Source organism: Heterodontus francisci, chromosome 20, assembly GCF_036365525.1.
Source record: "Heterodontus francisci isolate sHetFra1 chromosome 20, sHetFra1.hap1, whole genome shotgun sequence".
Classification (NCBI taxonomy): Eukaryota; Metazoa; Chordata; class Chondrichthyes; order Heterodontiformes; family Heterodontidae; genus Heterodontus; species Heterodontus francisci.
In genome coordinates, this window is record NC_090390.1 from 38,059,470 (window position 1) to 38,081,954 (window position 22,485).

Sequence of the window (22,485 nt, forward strand, 5' to 3'; positions counted from 1 at the left end):
GCAGTACCTGTCTTTGTAGACTTTCACAGCTGTCTCAGTTAGAGAATACATCCACTGTGGCTGCTTTGATCTCTTGGTTGGGGGGTGGGGTGGTTGGTGGAGGAAACATCACTGCTGAGCAGATGAGCTGAGAGCTAATACCAGGTTAGGGAATTTCTTCAGCTCCTGAACAGATGGAGAATTAGGTAAAGCTCCCATTTCTGAAAATGACACAGCAGGTCCTTGAAGCAGAAAAACTTTAGGAAAGATTGATTATTTTTCATTTTTAACCTCTAACATCTTAAAAGATAATTTAAACCTAAAAATAACCTTTGGCAAAATACAGTGCAAAAAGACTTTTTTTTTAAAAAAGAGCTGAATGGGGTAGTGTGCTCTCTATAGCACATTGCAAGACCTCGCTTTTTGTTAAAAACTTAAATGAATAATATTCTAAAATCCAGCCATGATATAGAAGCATAACCTGAAAGGAAAAATGTATAACTTTCCTTCCACACTCCACTTTCATTAGCTTCTTCTGGGCCAGACACCTTCAGCAGTCTATGGAATAGTGAGTGCTCCTAAGGACTGGCAGTGCTGTTCCTGGCCAGCTGCCAGGAATCACATGAGAATCCTGGTCAAGACTCCCAAACAAGTGTGTTTTTCCTCTCATCTTGTAGGGATGCTCAGCCTGTACTTGGCACTGCAATGTGATTTGAGGTCAAAGTCAGTAGAGTGGAAAATCTATCCTGTATCGCAAGACACTAATTCAACACTTCCAGTTAAATTGATTTAATTTAAATCTGAGTTCCTCTCCATTTAAGCCTATCCTTGAAACGTGTGGAAATCCAGCCCCTGATCCAAGAATATTTTTAATGCCTATCAGCAAATGGAGGTGCTTAATTTGATGCATTTTTGATTGTATTTGATTCCAGGTCAATTTTCTCCTCTCTGCCCCTTAAGATGCCAATTCATGTAGATACAGCTTCACCCATCTGGTTGCTTTTCATGTGTGAAAGTAGGTGCTATGTTGGGAGGCTGTTCAACCCAGGTGGTATTAAACCTTAACCAATTTTTACACCAACATGCTTTCCAGCTGTAATCGCACATTTCCCTGAAACAACAACTTGCATTTATGTAGCACCTTTAACATAGTAAAGCATCCAAAGCTGCTTGAAAGGAGCATTATCAAGCAAAATGTGACACCGGAGTCTCAAAATGTTTAAATTGGTGACTGAAGGTTTGGTTAGAGGTAGGTCTTAAGGAGAGCAAGGCTTCTCAGTCACTGAGACCCTCTTGGTCTGTACAACTCAGTAATTCATTGAGTAAAGAAATTTGCTGAGCTATTAGGATGGCATTCAAAGCATTTATTTTTCACAAATGATTGTTCTTGTGAGGTAGCAAATAATTTTGGTTTCTTTGAGATTTTTGTTTGGAGGAATAGGTCTTCACCCAGTAGTGAAGAAATAATAGACAATCATATGTTTGAATCACATCCTTGATTGACATGCAAACTGTCTGGTTTATGGACAAGTCAGTCTAGTTCTCATACTGGCCACTAGATAGAGCTCTGTGCAGAACTAGGATGCTGTTCAGGTGAAGGGGAAAGAATCCAGACCTCATCCTTTATCAATGTAGAATAGAAGAATCTGGCCTCAGAATTAGTAGAATCAGTATGGGAGATGGTGATCGGAGGCGGGGAGGAATCTTCAGAGAAAAACCTGAAGTATCAATTTATTATATTTTAGCTTTATTTGATGTAAGGCAGTGCTTGCTAATTTATCAATTTATGCTATATTTCTTTCTTTGCCTTTCTTTGTTGCTCCTGCCTTTACTCTTCAATACCAACTAATATGTGACGTAATGTGGCTATGTTCTTGAAGGTGGGAATGGGGATAAGGGAATGCAGAAAGGTTTAGAGCAAAATCCTGAATTTTGGTAAGGTAACTAAAGGCACAGCTGCTAATGTTTGGAAGAAAAGATTTTGGGATGCACAGATGGCTAGAGTTGGAGAAACAACTACTTATGTTCATATAACACCGTTAACGTAATAAAACATTCTGAGGCGCTTCACAGGAGTATTATAAAACAAAGTCTGACACCAAGCTGCATCAGGAGATATTAGGGCAGATGGTCAAAAGCTTTGTCAGAGGCAGGTTTTAAGGAGCATCATAAAAGAGGAAAGCAAGGTAGAAAAGCAGAGCTTTAGGGAGGTAATTCCAAGGCGTGGGGCTCAGGCAACTGAGGCACACCTACCAATTGCTCAAGAATTAGAGGAATGCAGAGCGCAGATATCTGAGGGTTGTGGGGCTGGAGGAGATTAGAGCTAGGGAAGGGTGAGGTCATGGAGGGATTTGAAAACCAGAATGGGAATTTTAAAATTGAGGTGTTGCTTAACTGGGAGCCAGTGTAGGTCAGTGAGCACAGGGGTGATGGGTGAGTGGAACTTTGTGTGAGTAAGGACATGGGCAGCAGGGTTTTGGATGACCTCAAGTTTACAGAGGGTAGAATGTGGGAGGCCATCCAGGAGTGCATTAGAATAGTCAAGTCTAGAGGTAACAAAGGCATTGATGAGGGTTTCAGCTGTAGGTGAGCTGAGGCAGGGGTGGAGTTAGGTGATACAGAAGTGGTATTAGGGGTGATGGTGTGAACATGTGGTTGGAAGCTCATCCGAGTCAGATAGGACACCAGGATTGTGAACAGTCTGACTTGGCCTCACAGCCCGAGAGAGGGATGGAGTTAACAGCTGGGGAGCAACATTTGTAGCGGGGACCAAAGGCAATGGCTTCAGTCTTCCCAACATTTAGAAGGAAGATTTCTCTAAGGGTTGTAGGCTCTAGATTTCAGAAATAGGGTGGCTGTGTAGTGAGTTAAACACTAAGTTGTGAATTTCAAATCTGGGACATCGGGAACCAATGTAGGTCAGTGAATGGACTTGGTGCAGGATAGGATACTAGCAGCAGAGTTTTGGATAAGCTGAAATTGGAGGATGGGTAACTGGCCAGAAAAGCATTGGAATAGTAACAAAAGCATGAATTGGGGTTTGGACAGTACATGGGCTGATGCAGGGGCAGTGACATGCAATGTTAGAGGTGGATGCAGATGGTCTTTGCAATGGAGAGGATATGGAAACTTGTCACGATTGCGAAGAGTGTGTTTCAGCTGAGGCTGTGGCCTGAGAGGATGGAAATGGTGGCAAGGTCCAGGAGCTTGTGGTGGAGTGCGAAGACAATGGCATCAATCTTCTCAATTTTTAACTTAAAGAAATTGAGGCTGCTCCAGAAGTGGATATCTGACTAGCAGTCAATCATTACTGAAAGAGTGGAAGGATTGGGAGAGGTGGTGGCAGTTGCATGTAGAACCTGGCCATATCTTCACATGATATTGCCAATGACGAGCATGTAGTTGTGGAAGAGGAGGGATCCAATGATAGATCCTTGGGTGACTGCAGAGGTAACAATATGGTGATGGGAAGAGAAGTGATACTGGAGATCCCTGGGCTATGTTTGCCTAGGTAAGAGTAGAACCAAGTCAGGGAAGTCCCATTGAACTGGACAATGAAAAGATCAAAGAGGAGGAGGGTGTATTCCAACATGCCAAAAGCTGCAGAAAAGTTAATGAGGATGAAACTATGAATACAGAATATGTGATCAAGGGAATTACACACACATTGTGCCTAGCATTGAAGAAGTGTTTGCGGTCCTTGGACGATGGTGTGGGAGGAGGCAAGAGAACAGGTGTTTTATCTGGTGCAGTTGCCTGTGGAAGGCCAGGTGGAATTTGGACTAATGGAAGATTGAAAAGAAACAATGATATCTTGAAGGAAATAATGGGGAGGGGAAGTGAAAATGTGCATGTTGAAGGAAATGCAGGTGTTGATCTGGTGAACATGTAGGCTGGTGTGGTTGAAGGTGCTGTGAATCTCAGCAGATTAGCATAAGACGTGTCAATAAATTGAGGTGAAGTTTTTTTTTGTACTGTTACACAGCACCTGATCAACTGGATGAAACCTATGCATCAAAAATTTCATTTTAAATAGAAATGGCAGTTTTAGTCACCGTGTAACCCAAACTCCAATCTGGAAGTATGTATGAAGCACCAAGAGTAACTGGATGTAACAGGTTTCTGTGCCATCTTCCTCTACTGTGCCCTGGAAATGGATACACATAGGTGTAATTCAGAGAGAAATTGGCACCAGTACGTAAGTGCGCTCTTAATACCAAGTGTGCGCTGCACACATTGTGCAGGTAAGTGTGAAGTCACATGTGGCTCAGGTGTTGCTTGGCCACTGCAGTCTGAAGTCATGGAAAGATTAAATGGAATGCAGAGTCTATATTTTATTGAGCAAAAGCAAGTCGACGTTTCCTTTTATTTATTTTTTTTTTAAGTTCTACTGTGAGTGTTTCAGATAACAATCTACAGCTGATATTGTTCTCTTGTGTAATTCTTGGCCCAGGTCTTGGATACATTTTATCTTGGCTTGTCAAATTAACATGACCTGTGGATATGCTGGAAAATATGCATCTCTGCTTTGAGAAATATTAAATGAAGTGATGTTTGTAAGTTCAAACTTAAATGGTACTTTCATGGTATTCATTTACTAATCTTGTGTTATCTTCAACAGAACTATCTATCCATGCGAATTGTGAATCCTATCTAAGGAGTTTATGATCGACTAGTCCTCCTGCAGCAGCAACTCTGTTGTATAGCTGGTCCAGGAACATTCATTTCATATGTCTACAACTTCGTGGCCTTAAGGGTAGAAATGGACTGGAGTTAGGAGGGTGATGAGACCTACATTTACCAAGGTTAGGCAAGGTTCATGGGGTCGTGACTGGGCCATTTATCAGTGATTCCATGTTAATGTGCTGACCCTGATGACCAGGACCCTGCTGGGGTTTTTTTTTCCAGCATTTGCGCAATTGGCTGTTTGTGTAGCAGGTGCCTCTCTTGTTATGAAATATCAGGGTTTTTCCTGTTTGGAACAGTGAACAAAGCTGAAATGTGTGTTTAAATTATGGCTATGCAAGGTGGTTGGTTTGCTAATCTGTTACAGTATAGGTTTAAAACACATGACATGCAGATATTACTGGATTTTTATGGAATATTTTCTAAAATAGAACTTAAAGAGCACAAGTGCTTCCATTTGGTTTGCATATATTCTGCTAGAATGGAAGAAACCAGTGGTTGACATTCCGAGGATTATATAAAGTTGTAGCAGTGTTGTATTAGGCAAAAGCTTCATGCTTTTTTTCTTCACTTCTGTTGCATAAGAATTTGGACCAAATTAATGCATAATTTAAAAGCAAACCAATGCATTATTAATCACTGTTTACTTCCTGTAACTTTAACAACTGCAATGTTAGCTGCTAATAAATCATTTCACCAGTGATTCATGTGTCAATGATTCATGGTCTTTTTATTGTGTGTTGCCTTGTTAAAAATTCCTAATAGAAGGATGGACACACGCATTCTCTCCCTCACCATGTATGCTCCTGATTCATGGCCTAGTGCTTGAAACATACTTGTAATGTTTGCCAGGCAGCCTGTTCTTTAAATTATAATATTTACACTCCAAGGCTTAACATAAATTAGCAGTTGCGTTACAAAGCTACAATGTACTTAAATAATTCATAATCTAAAAGCTGTAGTTTGAGAATGTTACAAATACAGTAGCATAAAATAGCTTATTTACAGAATTAATAACCTAAAGGATCTGTGCGAAACAGTTTAACTCTCATCACTGCCAGGGTGGGTGGGGAGGCAAAAAGAATTGAGGAAAAATTGTTTTCAAATTTACAAGATCTGGATAAAACTACATTTTAAAAATGGGATACTAAAGCTTCATTTACCCAGCAAGTGACTTCCTGAAGGATATTTTGCCCCCTCTGTGAGTATAATGACTGGAACACAATTGGTAACGTATGTGTGGACTCTCAGCACATCCAGACTTTGATCTGCAGAGTTCGTGTTGTGAATAGGTCAAATTTTGTAAGGGAATGGTGTGAATTTAGTGGGCAGGTTGTCCACTGGGTATACAGTAGGGTTGGTTTTCATTGTAGGAGGTCCATTTAAAAGTTCCCAGTCACAAGTCCTGACGAGCTCCACTGTGAAGATCTTGAGGAGGATCTTGGCAAACTCTTTGCCCACACAACACCTGGAGCCTCCGCCAAATGGGATGTAGCTGAATCTGCAGGAGTCTTTTTCTGGGCAGCCCTCCATAAAGCGATCGGGGTTAAACTCATCCTTTCTTGAGAAATTTGTTGCTACATCATGTGTGTCACAGATACTGTAAATAACATTCCAGCCTTTTGGTATCTGATATCCCTGGAAATAAAATTGGTTTCATTATTTTAAAATATTCTGATCTACAATAGAGCACTCCTTTTATAAGTTCAGGTATAAGGATTGTAGTACTTTGAAATTGTTTCTAGTGAAATTAGTATCTACTTTGGAATTGAAAGGAATTGTTTTGCTATTTTAATTAATATAAATATAATTTACAGAAAAAATCTGACATTAGGAATGACCTGGGTAGTCAGTTAAAACCTTAGCCTTTGACTGGGGGTGGCACATGTTTCCAGTAACAAGCCTGAGTTCTAAAGGATGGGCATGAAATTAGCTGTAAATTTATATGATATCAGCCTCATAATGTAAATAATCTCGGAAGATTCTGAATAGCAATAGTTCAAAATCGGCCAGAGTTTTTGACTGGCCAGGTTTAAACATAAATGGATTAAATTAAAACACACGCCCTGCCCCTGACACCCGCACAATCTCTGGACCTAAAAGCTCCAGGGATGGGACTAGTCAACTGGTGTAATTGCAGTAGCTGAACAATGAACGTTTTAATTATCTTCTCATATATGACACTGTGGAGGGAAAATACTTTTGTAGCTTTCAACAGCTGTATGAATACATGGTTGTTACTCCTGCAAAATGGATGAGAAATACCTGCTTAAACCCAATTATAATAATGCTGATTTAGTGATGTTTACGATTATTAAATAAATATTACAAAATCTGGAGGTTTGTAAGATCAATTGTGGGGTAATGTTGATTTTTTTTCGAAATACGCACAAGGTATTGTTTGAGGGTGATTGTTGTAGTGATGTTTCATACAACGCTTATTCCTGACTCAAATTTCAGCTTACGTTTAACACGAAGGTCTTTAGGGCCACGCGGAATCCTCCAGGGACCGGGGGACTGAGTCGAAGAGTTTCTTTGATAACGCTTCCGGTATACTTAAGTTGTTCCAGGAGTTCAATGGTGATTTGTTTGTTCTCCTTAGTGTCGCTGCTCAGTAATCCCTGCAAATCCATTGAGAAGCCATTTAAAACCAAAAGCAAAAGCCAGGATTGCTGCTTAAATTACTCTCAACTTGCTACTAATGGATGTTATTACAATCCGTGCAAGTCAAATCGAAGAATTCGATCAAGGGCATCGATCTGAGGCTCAGAGTGTGCTCCGTGAGCTCGCAATGGTTTGCAATGCCTCACCTGCTCCTGCAATTCCCTTCTGACTTTTTGCACCACTTCAGGGTGTAAAGCCAGGAAAGTGACCAGGGAGGTGGCTGTGCTGGCTGTCGTCTCGTGTCCTCCGAACAGCAGCTCAGTAGCAGATTCTTTCAGCTCCTAAAACAATAAACACACACATCAGTGAACCGCAGCCTCTTACAGGAGAGAAGCTGCGCTGGAAAATGCTGAATGTTCCGGCTACAGAGGTTACAAAGATTGTAACCGTTAACCCGCCGGATAGCGGGGCTCACTGCACCGACCGAGCAGTTCACATTCCCAGTCTGGACATCACACCTTATCGCAGGGTTAAGGAAGCCGGAGTGAGAATCTTGACTGGGATTTAAATATTTTAAGAAAAAAATTAACCCGCCGTTGCTTTAAAAACGTGTATATTGAGTTGGTTCAACTGAACTGTAATATCAGGTGTTGCTTTAGTTGCTGGGACATTGTTCCAGGACAGAGACTGGATTCATCTGGGTCAGGGGCAGGAACTGGATTCCCGTAGGGCAGGAAGTGTGATCTGGGGGTCACTGTTTGTTTGGGGGGGGGGGCAGTGTTCTGGGGGTATGTCCTGGGGTGTACTGTTTGGGGGGCAGTGTTCTGGGGGTATGTCCTGGGGTGTACTGTTTGGGGGGGGGGGCAGTGTTCTGGGAGTGCAGTGTTTTTGAGGGGGGGGGGGGGGGAAGCTGAGTGTTCTGGGGGGGGGGACAGTGTTCTTGGGGAGGGTTTACCTGTAAACGCAGGGGTTGGTCACTCTTCTCTGAGTGTTCGATCAGAAGCTGCAGAGCATCCTTGAACTGACCCGTGGGCTCGCGTTTCGCCACCTTTTTCCTAATGTTCTCTTCGATTTTGGCATGGATCACATTTCTAGCCTTCAGTCCCTGTCACCAAATAACAGCACATTAGCACCTTGTGTGAGCTTTAAATTCTCCAGCCTTCCATTCTTCCGTCACTACTGCAGCAAAAAAGCTGCACTTTATACAGCCCAATTCCCTGCCTTGTTTTCTAATCTTTAACGCCAGTTCTTACCCGGTATAAGCCGCTGAACGGCACGTCGATGGGCAGAGAGAAGAGATTGCGAATCATTTCCTCGAAGGCTTCAATGAGCTGCTGCTGGGTCTGCCGGTTGGCGTGTGTGGGTTCGAAACCCAGCAGGATCCGCATTGCAATGCCGAACATGAGGCTTTTCATTTCGGGGTAGACCAGCACACAGGAGCCGCTCTCCAGCCATCGCCTGACCCTAGCCCTGATCTCCTCGCCCATTACTGGGATGTAGTTTTCTAGAGCTTCTCGAGAGAAAGCTTTCAAAATCACCTATATAAAAAAAAACTAATTAAACTAGCGACACGGAATCAGTATCTACTGCCCTCTTCCTACATTGAAAAATAAACTTAAAAGTCTTGTACTTTTAAAAAAATCACTTCACTCTTTAACTGATGTAATTAAAAAATCACGTCACTTTTTAAACAATGTAATGTACAACTGAAAATATTAAATGTGCACTTTTGACCATAGCACTGTCTGTAATTGGACTTTTCTAATCATGGGTTAATGCAAATAGTTCTGTGGGATTTCCTGTTATTACCATATGTTTAGCTTGAGATGCAGACGCGAAGTTTCCATACTGCAAGATATTGAGACGCCTTTAGACAGCAACATTTCACAGTGAATGGGTCAGATGTGAGAAATGTGCACTTACCCGCTTCCTGTGTTTGTGCTCGGAATCGTGGAGACTGGACAGGCAGCCAGCTCCCAGGATCGTCCTGACAGAGGCGGGCCACTGTACCGACACAAGTTTATGCTCCCCCAATAAAATCTGCTTCACATTCTCAGCTCCCATGATCCGCACAGTCGGGCTCCCGAAAAGATGAGTCTTGTAGATGTGACCGTACTTCCTCACCTTCATTTTCAGGAACTTGTATCTCTGTAAATGGATCCAGGTTATCGGTTAGGTGGGATTAATACTCGGGGGGACATTTCCGGGGTTAGTTTTCAGGTTGCTAATTCATTTGTGTGATTGCTAAACCTGTAGAGGAAGAACCTTTATAAAACTGCTTTGAAGAATACTTCCGTTGCATCTTGATACTACAGGCAAAACCGAATCAAAATTCGAGCAAGGCTAACCTGGCGTCCGGTGCGAAATAAATCAGTTTGGCAGCCATTCAAACAAGCCAAATTGCTGGGGTTTGTTTGCAGTGACACTTGCTGTTAAATTCATGTGCTCTTATTAATGACGACACACTGGAATGCAACTCTTTAAAGTAACTGTACGCACCTATCAAATCCTACCTGTTTTCTCCCCAAGTTCGCAATTTGTTCTCATCCTCTCAAAACGTTTAAAAATCTATTTTCTATTCTTATTGTGAAGTTTACTGTTTTGCCCTCGGTTTGTCTCAGAGCAAGTCGTGGATTAGATATAAGCACCAGATTTGAAAAATGTTGGGTTATTTTGAAGTAAGTGAACGTCTCACCTGCAGGACCAGCTGGAGAGTCTCTCCCAGGAAGGGGAGTCCCATGGACCCTGGGGGTAGGGGTTTTTCACAACTCGGGTCCCTTCCACTTATACAGTAAACTTCCCATAGCTTCACCGCAGCGAGAAAGAGCGACAAAGGCAGCACGAAAGTGCACAAGAAAGTAGCACAAAGTGTAAATAAGACCATTTTAACTTATTTTCAATTCTTCTCTCAGGGCAACCTCAGCCTGGTTAAGTACTGCAGCTTTCAGGATGAGGCGAGTGAGTCTCCCAAATGCTCACACTCCAGGTTCAAGCCTCCTTATAACCATTCCAGGTCTCAGCCCCTCTTACCTTGGTCAGTTAAATTAGTTCACACAAAGTTCATCTTTAATTGTGTAGATTGTGCCACCCCTCTGACTCCGCCTGTTTCAGTGACGCTGCCCAAAAATCTTTAACCCATTGTTAGCCAGAAATGGAGATATCCAGAAAAGATAGCATGAGTTTTTGATCGTCTAGATTTATGATCGGGCTTCTCTACTCCAATGATACGTGGCTTCTTGGAAGGATGAGCTCAAGTATTTGGAAAAGATCATTAATATCAGAAAGGAGGAGAGCAAATTACAGCTCATAAATCAAGGTCAGGGATACCTGTCTTTGGGAGAAAAAATATTCCATTCTTTAGTGTTTCCGCGGCCCAATGTCATTGTTTTATTAAGTTTGTAATGTGTTCATTGCAATATACATAACCCGCAAATTGGCAACTGGCCCATAGATTAACTGTGAGTGGTCAAATTAACATTTACCCTACTGATGTCTTTATTGTGCAACAACACGTCTTAAATTTAAGATTACGTTGACCCCGGTCGCAGCTAAACAGTTAATAGTGTCTAATCGTCACATGTGTCAAAACACGAGCAGCGTGAACATTTCTTGGGATTTTTAGGAATGTAAATCTGAAACGTAACAACCAAAACTGAAATCTGCTCACCTCGATAGTGTGTTAAGTATAGATAAAAAGTTATGGTTTAAAGGAATTGTTTATGCCCCGTGGCCACCTCGGCTCGCTCATCTCCATGAGAATTCCGTGCTGTGATGTCTGGGCTGGACCTGAAATTCAATAACGCATTCGGGATGAAGGTTCCAAGTACGAGTTTCTTTTTAAATGTATTCTGCACGATTCCCTGGTAAAACCCGGGATGAGAGTCCAAGCGCTTGAGTTTCGTTCTGGATGTGTTCCTGGCCCCGCCATCCCATGGTTAAAGGGGCCCTGATCTAAAGATTAATTATGTAATTGCCGTGGAGCCAAGTTTCGCATTGACGTGGCGCAGAGGCTGAGTGACAGTGAAGTAAAATAACAGCCTGGCCTGGCGTTCACCCCCGACTCCAGATTAAACCGCGCCTTTGGGTAACTGTGAGAAATAAGTACGTCATTCAGATGTGAATTCCTAAAATTATGATCCCATGCTCGCCCTAGGTTCAAACCCAGGTCAGCCAGGCTGAGCAGTGGTTATATCAGAAAGTAAACACGGTTGTCGGTGCCACCCACAGTTTTATAGGTACGTTTACAGCAGCTATTAACCGACGCAAAGTATGTGCGAGGGGACTGGTCTGCAAAGTAGAATGTGAAGCCGGCTTGTTGCCCTTAAAGGGAGATATTGGATTCCTGCGAATTATGGCAAAGTACAAGCAAAATACAACCTTGTTTGAACTGCTGTATTTATTTAATTCTAATCAGATCGTTTTTAAATGTAATTACAGAACAACAAATACCCTTTACAGCAGTCCAGAGTGTGAACACTATGAGCGATGAGCCCAAGAGCCAGCCTAGCTGGTTTAATCGATACAATGCCAGATTATTACAATCCATTCCAAATAAACCCACTGATCAGTTCATGTTTTCTCACGTTTGTGCATGATAAAACAATGCTGGCCAGATCTTAGTTTTCCTCTAATTCTGCAGCACCAACGTTGTTAACTCTTGCTGACCCGTTGCTTTCTCCCGGGGCTGGCCACAGATACTTTCCGGGCACTGTAAAGGCATCGGGTTTCCTGTCAACCTCTCACAAGGATGGTCTGCTTATTTTAACCAAAGAGAAGTTGCAAACAGTTTACAAGTTGCGCAATCAATAACCCATCACAGCCCAAATAAGATCCATGCTCGGTGTTTTATTGAAGCTTTATATGTTTTCCAAAGCTCCTAATTTCAACCTAACCACTCTATTAATATTTCTCTGGCAGTATTTAAGCACACGGATCCCTATTGCCGAATGGCAAAAGGATGAATCGCTTTTACAGGAAACAGGTCCCGAAAAATAATTGAGCAGAAACTGTACTGTGATGGGATATTACAGTGAAACACTGGGGGATATTGCCATCGCTTCGTTGCTTGGACTGCCGCCAGCGTTGTGATACAATGACAGAATGATAGGACCAGCTGTCCAAGTCCATCCACATGAACAAACAGGTGCTGCTCTTCCTGAAGTTCAAGTCTCGATCACAGTGTTCTGCAGATCACTCACTGTATTCAGGGGGTAACAGTCAGCCATCACATTCCGGCCATTACAATGCAAATTGTAATTGTGTGCAGACTAATAAATAATGAATATTGCTACCTGCACCGCTGATGGGGAGGGAGGTAACAATACTTACAACGCTATTCAGTTGCTAATTGTCGGTTTGAGTTCCGTTTCAGTGAGAAGACGAGTCCAGTTCAATCTGTGTGCACGGCAGAGGCAACGTCTTACTAAACATCCCATCATAGTTAATCTTTTAGTTACACCCACTAGTTATACCTTTCTGAACAATGATGCAATCCTTTGTTAAAATCAAATATTTCACCATTCTGCAAATCTAATAATTGCAGAGAAGGTGATTGAATATAAGTGGTGTTACTCAGACACTCAGAGAGTGAACTCGGCAAATGTGGGGGAGGCGGTCTGACCGGTTTTAAATCACACAGACGAGAAATTACTAAATTTATTGTCGAAGGAAAACAATTATTAGCATTGTATAAAACCACGACAGGAAATAATCGCTTTGGTTGGCGGCTGCACATTTTCTGTTATTTAAAGTGCACGTTCACCAGGGCTGCCATAATTTTAGCAATGTTAAAATGTTAAGGTGATAATGTGCAGTTTCTGTGAAAGGAGTACTCAAGACTCAATCAGGAGTCGTTTGACGTATTGTGTTCTGTGAATATTCAACAGCAGGGATGGTTTTATATTAGCGCCTTCTACCTGCTGAGTGTTTCCAGCATTTTCTGCTTCTAAAAAAAACTCCGTTTGTTTTTCTCCCATTATCACCTAGTTCACAGAATCACAGAATTGTTACAGCGCAGAAGGAGGCCATTCGGCCTATCGTGTCCTCACCGGCTCTCCGAAAGAGCAATTTACTTAGTGCCATTCCCCCGCCTTCTCCTCATAACTCTGCACATTCTTCCTTTTCATATAACTGTCTAATTCCCTTTTGAATGCTTCAATTGAACCTGCCTCCACCACGTTCTCAGGCAGCGCATTCCAGACCTTCACCACTGGCTGCAATCTGAGCCCTCTCGTTCTCCATCCTTTCACAAGTGGTAACAGTTTCTCTCTATCTACTCTGTTCAGACCCCTCATGATTTTGAATACCTCTATCAAATCACCTCTCTGCCTTCTATTCTCCAAGGAAAGGAGTTCTCCAATCTATCTTCATAACTGAAATTCCTCATCCCTAGAACCATTCTTGTGAATCTTTTCTGTATTCTCTCCAATGCCCTCATATCTTTCCTGAAGTGCGGTGTCCAGAACTGGATGCAATACTCCAGTTGCGGCCGAACTAGTGTCTTATACAAGTTCAACATGACTTCCTTGCTCTTGTACTCTATGCCCCTATTAATAAAGCCCAGGATACCGAATGCTTTATTAACTGCTCTCTCAACCTGTTCTGCCACCTTCAATGACTTATGTACATATACACCCAGGTCCCTCCTGCACCCCCTTTAGAATTGTACCCTTTATTCTATATTGTCTCTCCATGTTCTTCCTACCAAATGAATCACTTCACATTTCTCTGCATTGAACTTCATCTGCCACCTATCTGCCCATTCCACCAAATTGTCTACGTCCTTTAGCAGTTCCAAACAATCATCCTCACAGTTCACAATGCTTCCAAGTTTTGTATCATCCACAAACTTTGAAATTGTGCCCTTTGCACACAAGGTCTAGGCCCTGATTGTCTGAAAAATAAAGATGTCCATGAAGGACTCAGATAGAATCCAATGACTGGAAGTTCACACAAATTGCAACATTCCATTAAAAAACTGTTGCACCATTCCAAAGACAGACGGATGGGGGTTACACCCTACCAAGAAAAATGCAAATACCAGCTTTAGACAGTGAACTGCAATTTTTTTGGAGATTTCTTTACACCGCGAATTGTTATGATCTGGAATGCGTTGCTTGAAAGGGTTGGGGAAGAAGATTCAAAAACAATTTCAAAATGGAGTTGGATAAATACTTAAATAGGAACTATTTCCAGGGTCATGGGGAAAGTGCGGGGATAGTCGAGCTAATTGCTTAGGTCTTTCAGAGAGCCAGCACTGGCACTATGGGCCGAATGACCTCTTTCTGCGCTGTGTGATTCCGTAGGTGCAGTCTGCTAGTTTGAAATTCATTCTTTTGTGAATGTTGCTTAGTGAGGTCGCGAAGACCACACGGATTTTGATTGCATGTTCAAGAAATATGGCAATTTAATCCTTATTCAGTAAAATAGTATCACGTGATGTATTTCTTTAAGTATGTTTTTTGTAAAAATATGGTTCGGATTAAAGAATCTATTTCAAAACTGGCTGAATTGTAGGTAGAAGATTAAATGGATGGATGAATGCCAAGACAAGGCACTGAAGTTCTGTAGTTAAGAGCAGCAAGACACAGCAGGGTCATGATGCAGTTAGTGTTCCTCTTGAGCTAACATTGCAATATGTCTATTTCAAAATGATCTATTAACTATGTGCCATATACCTGATCCAAGTATAGCATTCCAATGTAGTAACTCATTTCACATAATTTAAACTAACGCTTAAAAGGTGGGATTCTCATCCAAGCAAAACTTTCCCAAAAGCCAATGATTTCCATGTGCCACATAGCAACATTATTTTGGTGATGTGCTTGAAACTTCCTTCGTTTATGCTTAGTTATCAGTAGCTAATGAGAGAGCCATATTATAAATTTGTACTTCTACATATAACTGTAATAATTTTTAAACCAAGCATAGTTGGTAATGCGCTCGCCGGGATTCAACCGCAGATCCTCAAATTGTAATTTATAAATGTCTGCCTAGCATAGTTAGTCAAATCTGTCTTTTAAAAGGTATACAGACGTCTCATTGTTCGGCGCATTCGGGCTGTAAGGCTGGTCTCTTTACAGAGCGGAATAGACCAGTTATTTATTAATCAATGTTATGCTCATTCAGTTATGGTCGTTTGTTTGTTGGGTCCCAGCAGATGGCGTAATTATGGGTTGTAGCGACAATTCATAACAATGATGATCTCTAAAGGCAGTCGCTTCCTCTGCAGACTGATATGGAATGGCATTAGAGTTTCTCTTTAAAACGTACCGTGCAGTGTTCATAGAGGTTCTCACAATAATCTGCAGTAGTTTTCTTTTAAAGAGTATTTTGATTCATGTGATTGCATTAATGACCGATGATGTGTATTTCCGAGCCCATCAGTTGTAGGTGAACCTATTGAATTCAGCTCTATGATGTATTGTCTTTGCTCCTCTCTGACCCAGTTTAGCCTAGAGGTGAGGTGGGTGACTTTTCAGTCTATAAAAGTTTACAATAACCTGTGAACTGTAGTTTGATGCTAGGGTTCCTGTGGATTGCCAGTGAATGGCCGTTCCGATTTGCTCTCCGTAGAAGGGGGACGCATGGCTCTTTTTGGCCCCGAGGCTTGTTCCCGTACTCAGCCAGAACTGACCGCAATCTGACCTAAAAGACGGACCGTGACATTTGCGTGAACTTTGGCAGAAACTTCGTCAAGTTCACTGTCCGTCAAATAAACAGATCTGTGGGAGGGGGTGTTGGATGGAAGACAGCACCGAAATTCCTTACTATCTGATACCCACTCTGATGTAAAGTCATCGCTTATCAGAAGATGAAACCAGAGCGGCATTACTCAATGTTAAAGCGACGAACATACCAACGCCGCGGCTGGATTGTAAACTTGCCCATTTTCTGAGATGAACAGTGAAGTTTCATGCGCTGTATTTAGCAATTGCCTTTTAGATTAAAACAGTTCATTAAAAAGCGAAATTAAATGATTTCGTGGTTTCTGCATTTCTGTAACCGTGTAAAAGAGAGAAAGATTTGTGAATGCTGTGCGAGGAAAGGCAGGCGCGCTTTTCAATGTTAAATATCGGCAATGGGTCATTCGACCTGATAATGGAGATTTCTCCGGGGCTTTATATTAGATATGAACTTAGCTTTCATATCGCGTCGTTATAACTCCACTTCTACTTACGCCACAAAGTCAAATATCATAAATCAACTTATAACCCAGATACTTCTGAATTAGAAATTATAATTAGAAAACTGTAAGGATGACCTACCACAGCACAAACATGCATATGGCCACGTACACAAGTGTAATCGGGCCAACGGCCCCCTGGTTAATGTACATGAACATAATGTTAGTTTTATGATTTTTTTTCAAAGTATTCATCTCAGTTTCTTTTTATTTTCACACTTCTGGTCACCGCTATTCGGCCCGATGAAAACCATAAAGGTTTCTGGAGCCAGCATGGCTTGTAACCCACTGACGAATTGATATATACCGCGTATATATGTACTTTCTTTCTGACCATGAGGATTCACCTTAATAGCAAGGTCACAAGGACACGTGCTTCTAGTTCATTCAAGGGTCAGCCAATAATGCAGGCAATGTACACTAGTCGGACAAACAAGGTCTACAATACCAAACTAACCGAAGCCAGAGACAATAAATATCAGAAAGTACCTGAGAAAACATCTCTCCATTACCCACCAAGTTTTCTGACCCGTAAAATGCAATTTTAACACTTATTTGTGAAAGTAATAATAAGTAAAGCAAGCCCTCCTTTTGTTTCGTGGCAGCCCTCCATACGAGAAGTCGTCACGTTGATATATCAGTGGTTAAGATGTTTGTTTTGTCCCCTAATTTAAGAAATGCATCCAGTGTTAGTCCGATATCCATTGAGCCCTTCTTAAAGCTCCGTCATAGTTCACATTTTACGGAATGTTCTTTACAGTATGCTATCGGCAAATTCTTGAGCTCCTGTTCAGTGACAGGTGTCAGCTTTGGAACTTGAAATGACATGTTCAGGGTTTTATATTTATGTTCTCGCTGATGGTTTATTACTGCACTGTATCACAAATGGAAAGGGAAGTTTCAATCGAAAAGCCTTTATTGCACTAATTTCGCAACGTTATTTGTCTACTAGCATTCTCACCTCAGTCAAAAAGTTCTTGGTTCCAAGCCCCACTCTAGACACTCCAGCACATAATCGAGGGTGACATTCCAGTGCTAGGCTGAATGATGTCAAATATATCATGACACTATTTGAAGAAGCTCAGGGGAGATCTACCTGGTATCCTGGCCAATACTTATCCCTCAACGAGCATCACTAAAAGAAAACAAATTATCTGGTCATGTATTTCATTTTTGACATTTGTAGGATTTTGCTGTGCGCAAGTTGGTTGCTGTTTTTCCCGTCGTTGCAACAGTGAATGCAAGTCAAAAGTATTTCATTGGCTGCAAAGGGCGTTAGGACATCCGCAGGTCGTGAAATATAAATACAAGATCTGTCTTTAATTCCAAACACAATTTTAATACTACTGTGAATAGAAGGATTAGCGATAACTTTGTTAAGTACCACTTTAAAGAAAACATAAAACTTATTTTTTAGTTTAGTATAGTTTAGAGATACAGCACTGAAACAGGCCCTTCGGCCCACCGAGTCTGTGCCGACCATCAACCACCCATTTATACTAATCCTACACTAATCCCATATTCCTACCACATCCCCACCTGTCCCTATATTTCCCTATCACCTACCTATACTAGGGACAATTTATAATGGCCAATTTACCTACCAACCTGCAAGTCTTTTGGCTGTGGGAGGAAACCGGAGCACCCAGAGGAAACCCACGCAGACACAGGGAGAACTTGCAAACTCCACACAGGCAGTACCCAGAATTATTGTTCTCTTGTTTGACAGTGTGATACATTTTAACTAAATTACAATCTTTTGATGATTGCAAATGGTCTAATTATATATTAAAAGGTAACGGTTGCTGTCTGATTATCTACAAGTTAGAAGTATCCAAATTCTAGATTAATGTCTCTTGGATGTCGTTTTATAATGTGAGAACATACGAATTAGGAGCAGGAGTAGGCCACTCGGCCCTTCGAGCCTGCTCCTCCATTCAATAATTTTATGGCTGAACTGATTACTTCACATTTCCACCTACTTCCGATAATCTTCCACCCGCTTGCTTATCAAGAATCTATTTACCGCTGCCTTAAAACTATTCAAAGACTCTGCTTCCACCGCCTTTTGAGGAAGAGAATTCCAAAGACTCACGACCCTCTGAGAGAAAAAATTTCTCCTTATCTCTGTCTTAAATGGGCGACCCCTTATTTTTGAACATTGACCCCTAGTTCTAGATTCTCCCACAAGGGGAAACATCCTTTCCACATGCACACTGTTAAGACCCCTCAGGGTCTTATGTTTCAATCAAGTCACCTCTTACTCTTCTAAACTCCAGCGGATACAAGCCTAGCCTGTCCAATCTTTCCCCGTAAGACAGCCCGTCCATCCAGGTATTAGTGATTGCTGGCTGAATGTATGGAAGCGTAGGCCAATTATTTAATTCTGTTTGTGTCCTGTAAAGATAATCACATTTTCTGCAGTTTTCAGCATTGTATACGCTCAAGACTGCAAGCGGCGAATTTGTTTGTTTAGAGAACTATAAAATGTTATTGGCCCTTTTTATTTTAAAATCTAAAATACACCTGGAAAAAGAGAACGATGTATGATCTGTATTTCGAGAAAAGTGTGTTATAGTTCCAATGGTGACTTTAAAAGGCGAATTCCCCACCATCCAATTGTTCAACAATCACCGTCCAGGATCACGCATGGAATGTGAAAGATCAATTATAGGGAATAAAATGTGACATTTAACAGGAAGTTAATGATTCGCATACTTCACTAGTTGTTCAAAATGAAGATTTGTGGAAATGTCTGACAAATCTCAGCAAAAACTAAGTTGTACGCTCAAAAGATAATTTCCCTCATTTAATTACTTTAAGTGACATTAATATTTCATTATTTACGAAGGTGTATCAAAGAAAAACAATTCCAGCACCAAAAGATACAGGTCAATTAACGACAACAAATGTGAAGCACATTTAACAGTACTGATGTTGTAGCTTCTAAAGTATAAGGAAACATGTGGACTACAAATCTTTGAAATGGTTATAAAACTCGGCGATTTCTTACACTGATGCATAATTTAAACAATGAATGTCAGATAACATCAAGAATGTCAGTCACAAAAATTAAACAAATATATTATTGCAGCAACAAAACTGAAGTCCCAGACAAATCACAGTAAATGAGATTAAAGCGGTGCTACTTTTTCATCCGTCACTAAAATATCGTGGAATTTTATAATAAATCAGATAGCAATCAAAGCAAATACAATAACCTCACTGTAAGTTTGATTCTTGCACTTTCGTAACATGCCCACGCTTGTTGGGCAGATGCATGTGGCGTAAACGTCCTATGGAATTGCAAGTAACGCTTTCGATGAGAGCCTGTGTGGGACTGGCCGAATTTCGCCAGTGACTTTATTTTCAATCTGTCCCCGGGCGAGGGAGGAGAAAACTCAGTCAACATCCAGTAAACCCTGCCTGAAAGTGTACTTATGCATAACTAGAATCGGGACAGGGCCAAGCTTGGCTGAGATACCTTCCAGAGTCCAATGGTCTCATGAAAGAACTCCACCCTTCCCCCTGCAAAATGTTCTGTCAGCGGAATTAAGTAAAAACTCTCAGATGAGCGTTAGACGTGTGGTTGAACGCTGGCATAGGTTCAGTGTTCCAGTGAACATCAACGCAAGCTCGAGAAACAGCATCTCATTTACCGATTAGGCACACTACAGGCTGCCAGACTGAACGTTGAGTTCAATAATTTCAGAGCATGACGCCCCTCCCCCCCTCCCCATTTTACTTTTATTTTCAGTTATTTTTCCTTTTTAAATATTTTTTGTGTTTATTTTATTTCATCTTAGTTTGTTCAGTTTGCTTACCCACTTTTTTCATGTTTGTACTTGCGGCTGTTCAATTTTCAGTCCGTTAACACCCTTTCTGTACTAATGCTTTGTCTTTCAACACACCATTAACATATCTTTGCTCCATGACCTTCTGGTCAGCTATTCTGTGACCTCGTCCTGGCTACACCTTCTCCTTTGTTATCTCTTGCCCCACCCCCACTTTTCTTGCTTACAACCTTTTACATTTCTCATATTTGCCAGTTCTGAAGAAGGGTCACTGACCTGAAACGTTAACTCTGCTTCTCTCTCCACAGATGCTGCCAGACCTGCTGAGTATTTCCAGCATTTCTTGTTTTTATTTCAGAGTTAGGGGTCGGTCCATAATTGAGTGCTATTTTATTGCATTGAAGGGAGAGAGTTGATTTCAGTGGAGGGCTACCTCTGCATTGGGATGCATTCTCCAGCTGCGTGGGCCGGGTGTGTCGTGGGCGGTTATATCTCATGACACTGGGTGCCTCGGCTTCCGGATGAATATCCCTCACTTGACTACGGCAACAGAAGGCTGCTGTTTACAGGAAGAGGAAAATGGGAAAATAGACAAGTTGCATTCACTCGAGAAAGTGAGGGTTCTATTCATAAAGGGCTTTTACCGTTCAGCGAGCGAATGAGATGTAGGTTGCGGCTATAATGTGTTCGCACAATTTCAGATACAAAAACCAACACAAAGGGACAACCGTTTCATCCACCTTAACTATCGGTTTTAATGTCTCCTATCAGAGTTCACACAGTACCATCAGTACCATTCCATTACGTTTGAAATGAAACTAGTCTCCATTTTGTAAATAGAAAGCAACATCTCTGGTTCCGAACAAAAGATTTGGCATACAATATGAAAACTGCAATGCTTTGTCCCGACAGGATCTCAAGCAGCGCTTTTAAAAATGTGTTTCTATTCTTTTACATTTATTCATGAAATCTCACAACACACATCGACAGCATTTGCAACATTACAACCACATTGTCACAATATGTGAAAAGGGGAAGCTACCACACATGTCAAAAAGACTTTAATAACACGTGACGATTTATCATACATAATACAGGTAGGTCTGCATTTACAACTGCCCAAGCTGAGAATCATATTTATCGTTTGGGAACTGTGAACAGGATAATCTGCCCGACGTTCAATGGAGAATACGTGACAGTGAAACAATTCCTGTAAGTAGGAGTTAAACAAAAACTAAGTAACTCAGATCCCCAGTGATGCTTGGTGACACCATTTGGCAATTTTCCGCCATATCTATTAGTTTAGTTTGTTGGGTGCTGTACATATATACTGGCCCATGTATTAGCTAACAGTCCTTTCATTGTTCTAAAAGGATCAAAGATTATTATATGTGCTTGAAACCTGAATTCCGTTCAATGCTGCGGCTGGTTTTAAATGTAATGCACGTCCGCCTGTCTCGCTTGCTCTTCACCACTTTCATAATCCTTACACAGACCATCCTCTAACCTTACTATCCTGCTCCCCATTCACAATCCTCACACAGTCCTCTCCACCTCGCTCCCCATTCATAATCCTCACTCAACAATCCTGTTCCTCCCGCGTATCCAACCTTGGCTTCACAGAATACCGTTTCACTAATAGATGGAGCTGTTAAAATCCGACCCGAGCGACACCCACTGTCCAAAAGGCGGCTCACACTTCATTTTGAATACAATATCCATTAACCCCTTTTCTGCTGTTTGAAGAAATAACCGACATACATTCTTCAAACTGACCAAAAAAAGGGTAACATGGTAAAGTCCGCGATTTTATAACCACCCCTTTCCGCGGTAAAACCCAGCAGAAACACCGAATTTCAAAGTGAAGAGGAATTCATTCTCAAGCTATTAGCCAGTTGATCAATAATTGTATTGGAAAACTGCGAATCTGGTCTTTAGTTCGTAACTCTACTTTCAGAAGACCAATATATTCTGATGTTTAAGTGCATAGATTAAATACAGTGTTTTGCGATGGTTTCTATGGGATCCCAGTTTTCAAATGTTATTCTTGAATTATTGGAAGAACCAATGTAAAGGTTCGGTAACACCTGGAATCAAAAAGAGTTGGCTGTGGGCATTTTAGCGAACTTTGGTGCCACTCAACACTAAGCGATTGGCATTTACCTTTCGTGAAAAATAGTCTGGCATAGAATTGACCTTGTTGTTTGAAGTCACGGTAAGTGAGCACCAGCCAACTCC

At 41.4% G+C, this 22,485-nt stretch overlaps 2 protein-coding genes across 4 annotated transcripts in view; one reads left to right on the plus strand and one right to left on the minus strand.

Moving 5' to 3' along the window:
* The window catches only part of LOC137380583 (myoferlin-like), a 270,863-nt gene extending 265,476 nt beyond the window's left edge, over positions 1-5,387 (plus strand). The window contains exon 56 of the mRNA XM_068052623.1: positions 4,601-5,387. Within this exon, the coding sequence (XP_067908724.1) occupies positions 4,601-4,636 (36 nt within the window). The 3' untranslated portion in view covers positions 4,637-5,387. The remainder of the gene's footprint in view (positions 1-4,600) is intronic.
* Positions 4,338-12,622, minus strand: cyp26a1 (cytochrome P450, family 26, subfamily A, polypeptide 1). Of its 3 annotated transcripts, XM_068052620.1 has the most exons (8): positions 12,598-12,622; positions 10,937-11,055; positions 9,193-9,417; positions 8,523-8,807; positions 8,225-8,374; positions 7,476-7,610; positions 7,131-7,286; positions 4,338-6,303 (listed from the first exon to the last, which is right to left on the minus strand). In XM_068052620.1, the coding sequence occupies exons 3-8, from the start codon at positions 9,397-9,399 to the stop codon at positions 5,959-5,961; spliced, it is 1,278 nt and encodes a 425-aa protein (XP_067908721.1). In that variant the 5' UTR covers positions 9,400-9,417; positions 10,937-11,055; positions 12,598-12,622; the 3' UTR covers positions 4,338-5,958. The 3 variants fall into 3 exon arrangements, with proteins under 3 accessions (XP_067908721.1, XP_067908720.1, XP_067908722.1); XM_068052619.1 differs by lacking the exons at positions 10,937-11,055; positions 12,598-12,622 and adding an exon at positions 9,965-10,283; XM_068052621.1 differs by lacking the exons at positions 9,193-9,417; positions 10,937-11,055; positions 12,598-12,622 and adding an exon at positions 9,079-9,127.
* Between the last annotated feature and the right edge of the window lie 9,863 nt (positions 12,623-22,485).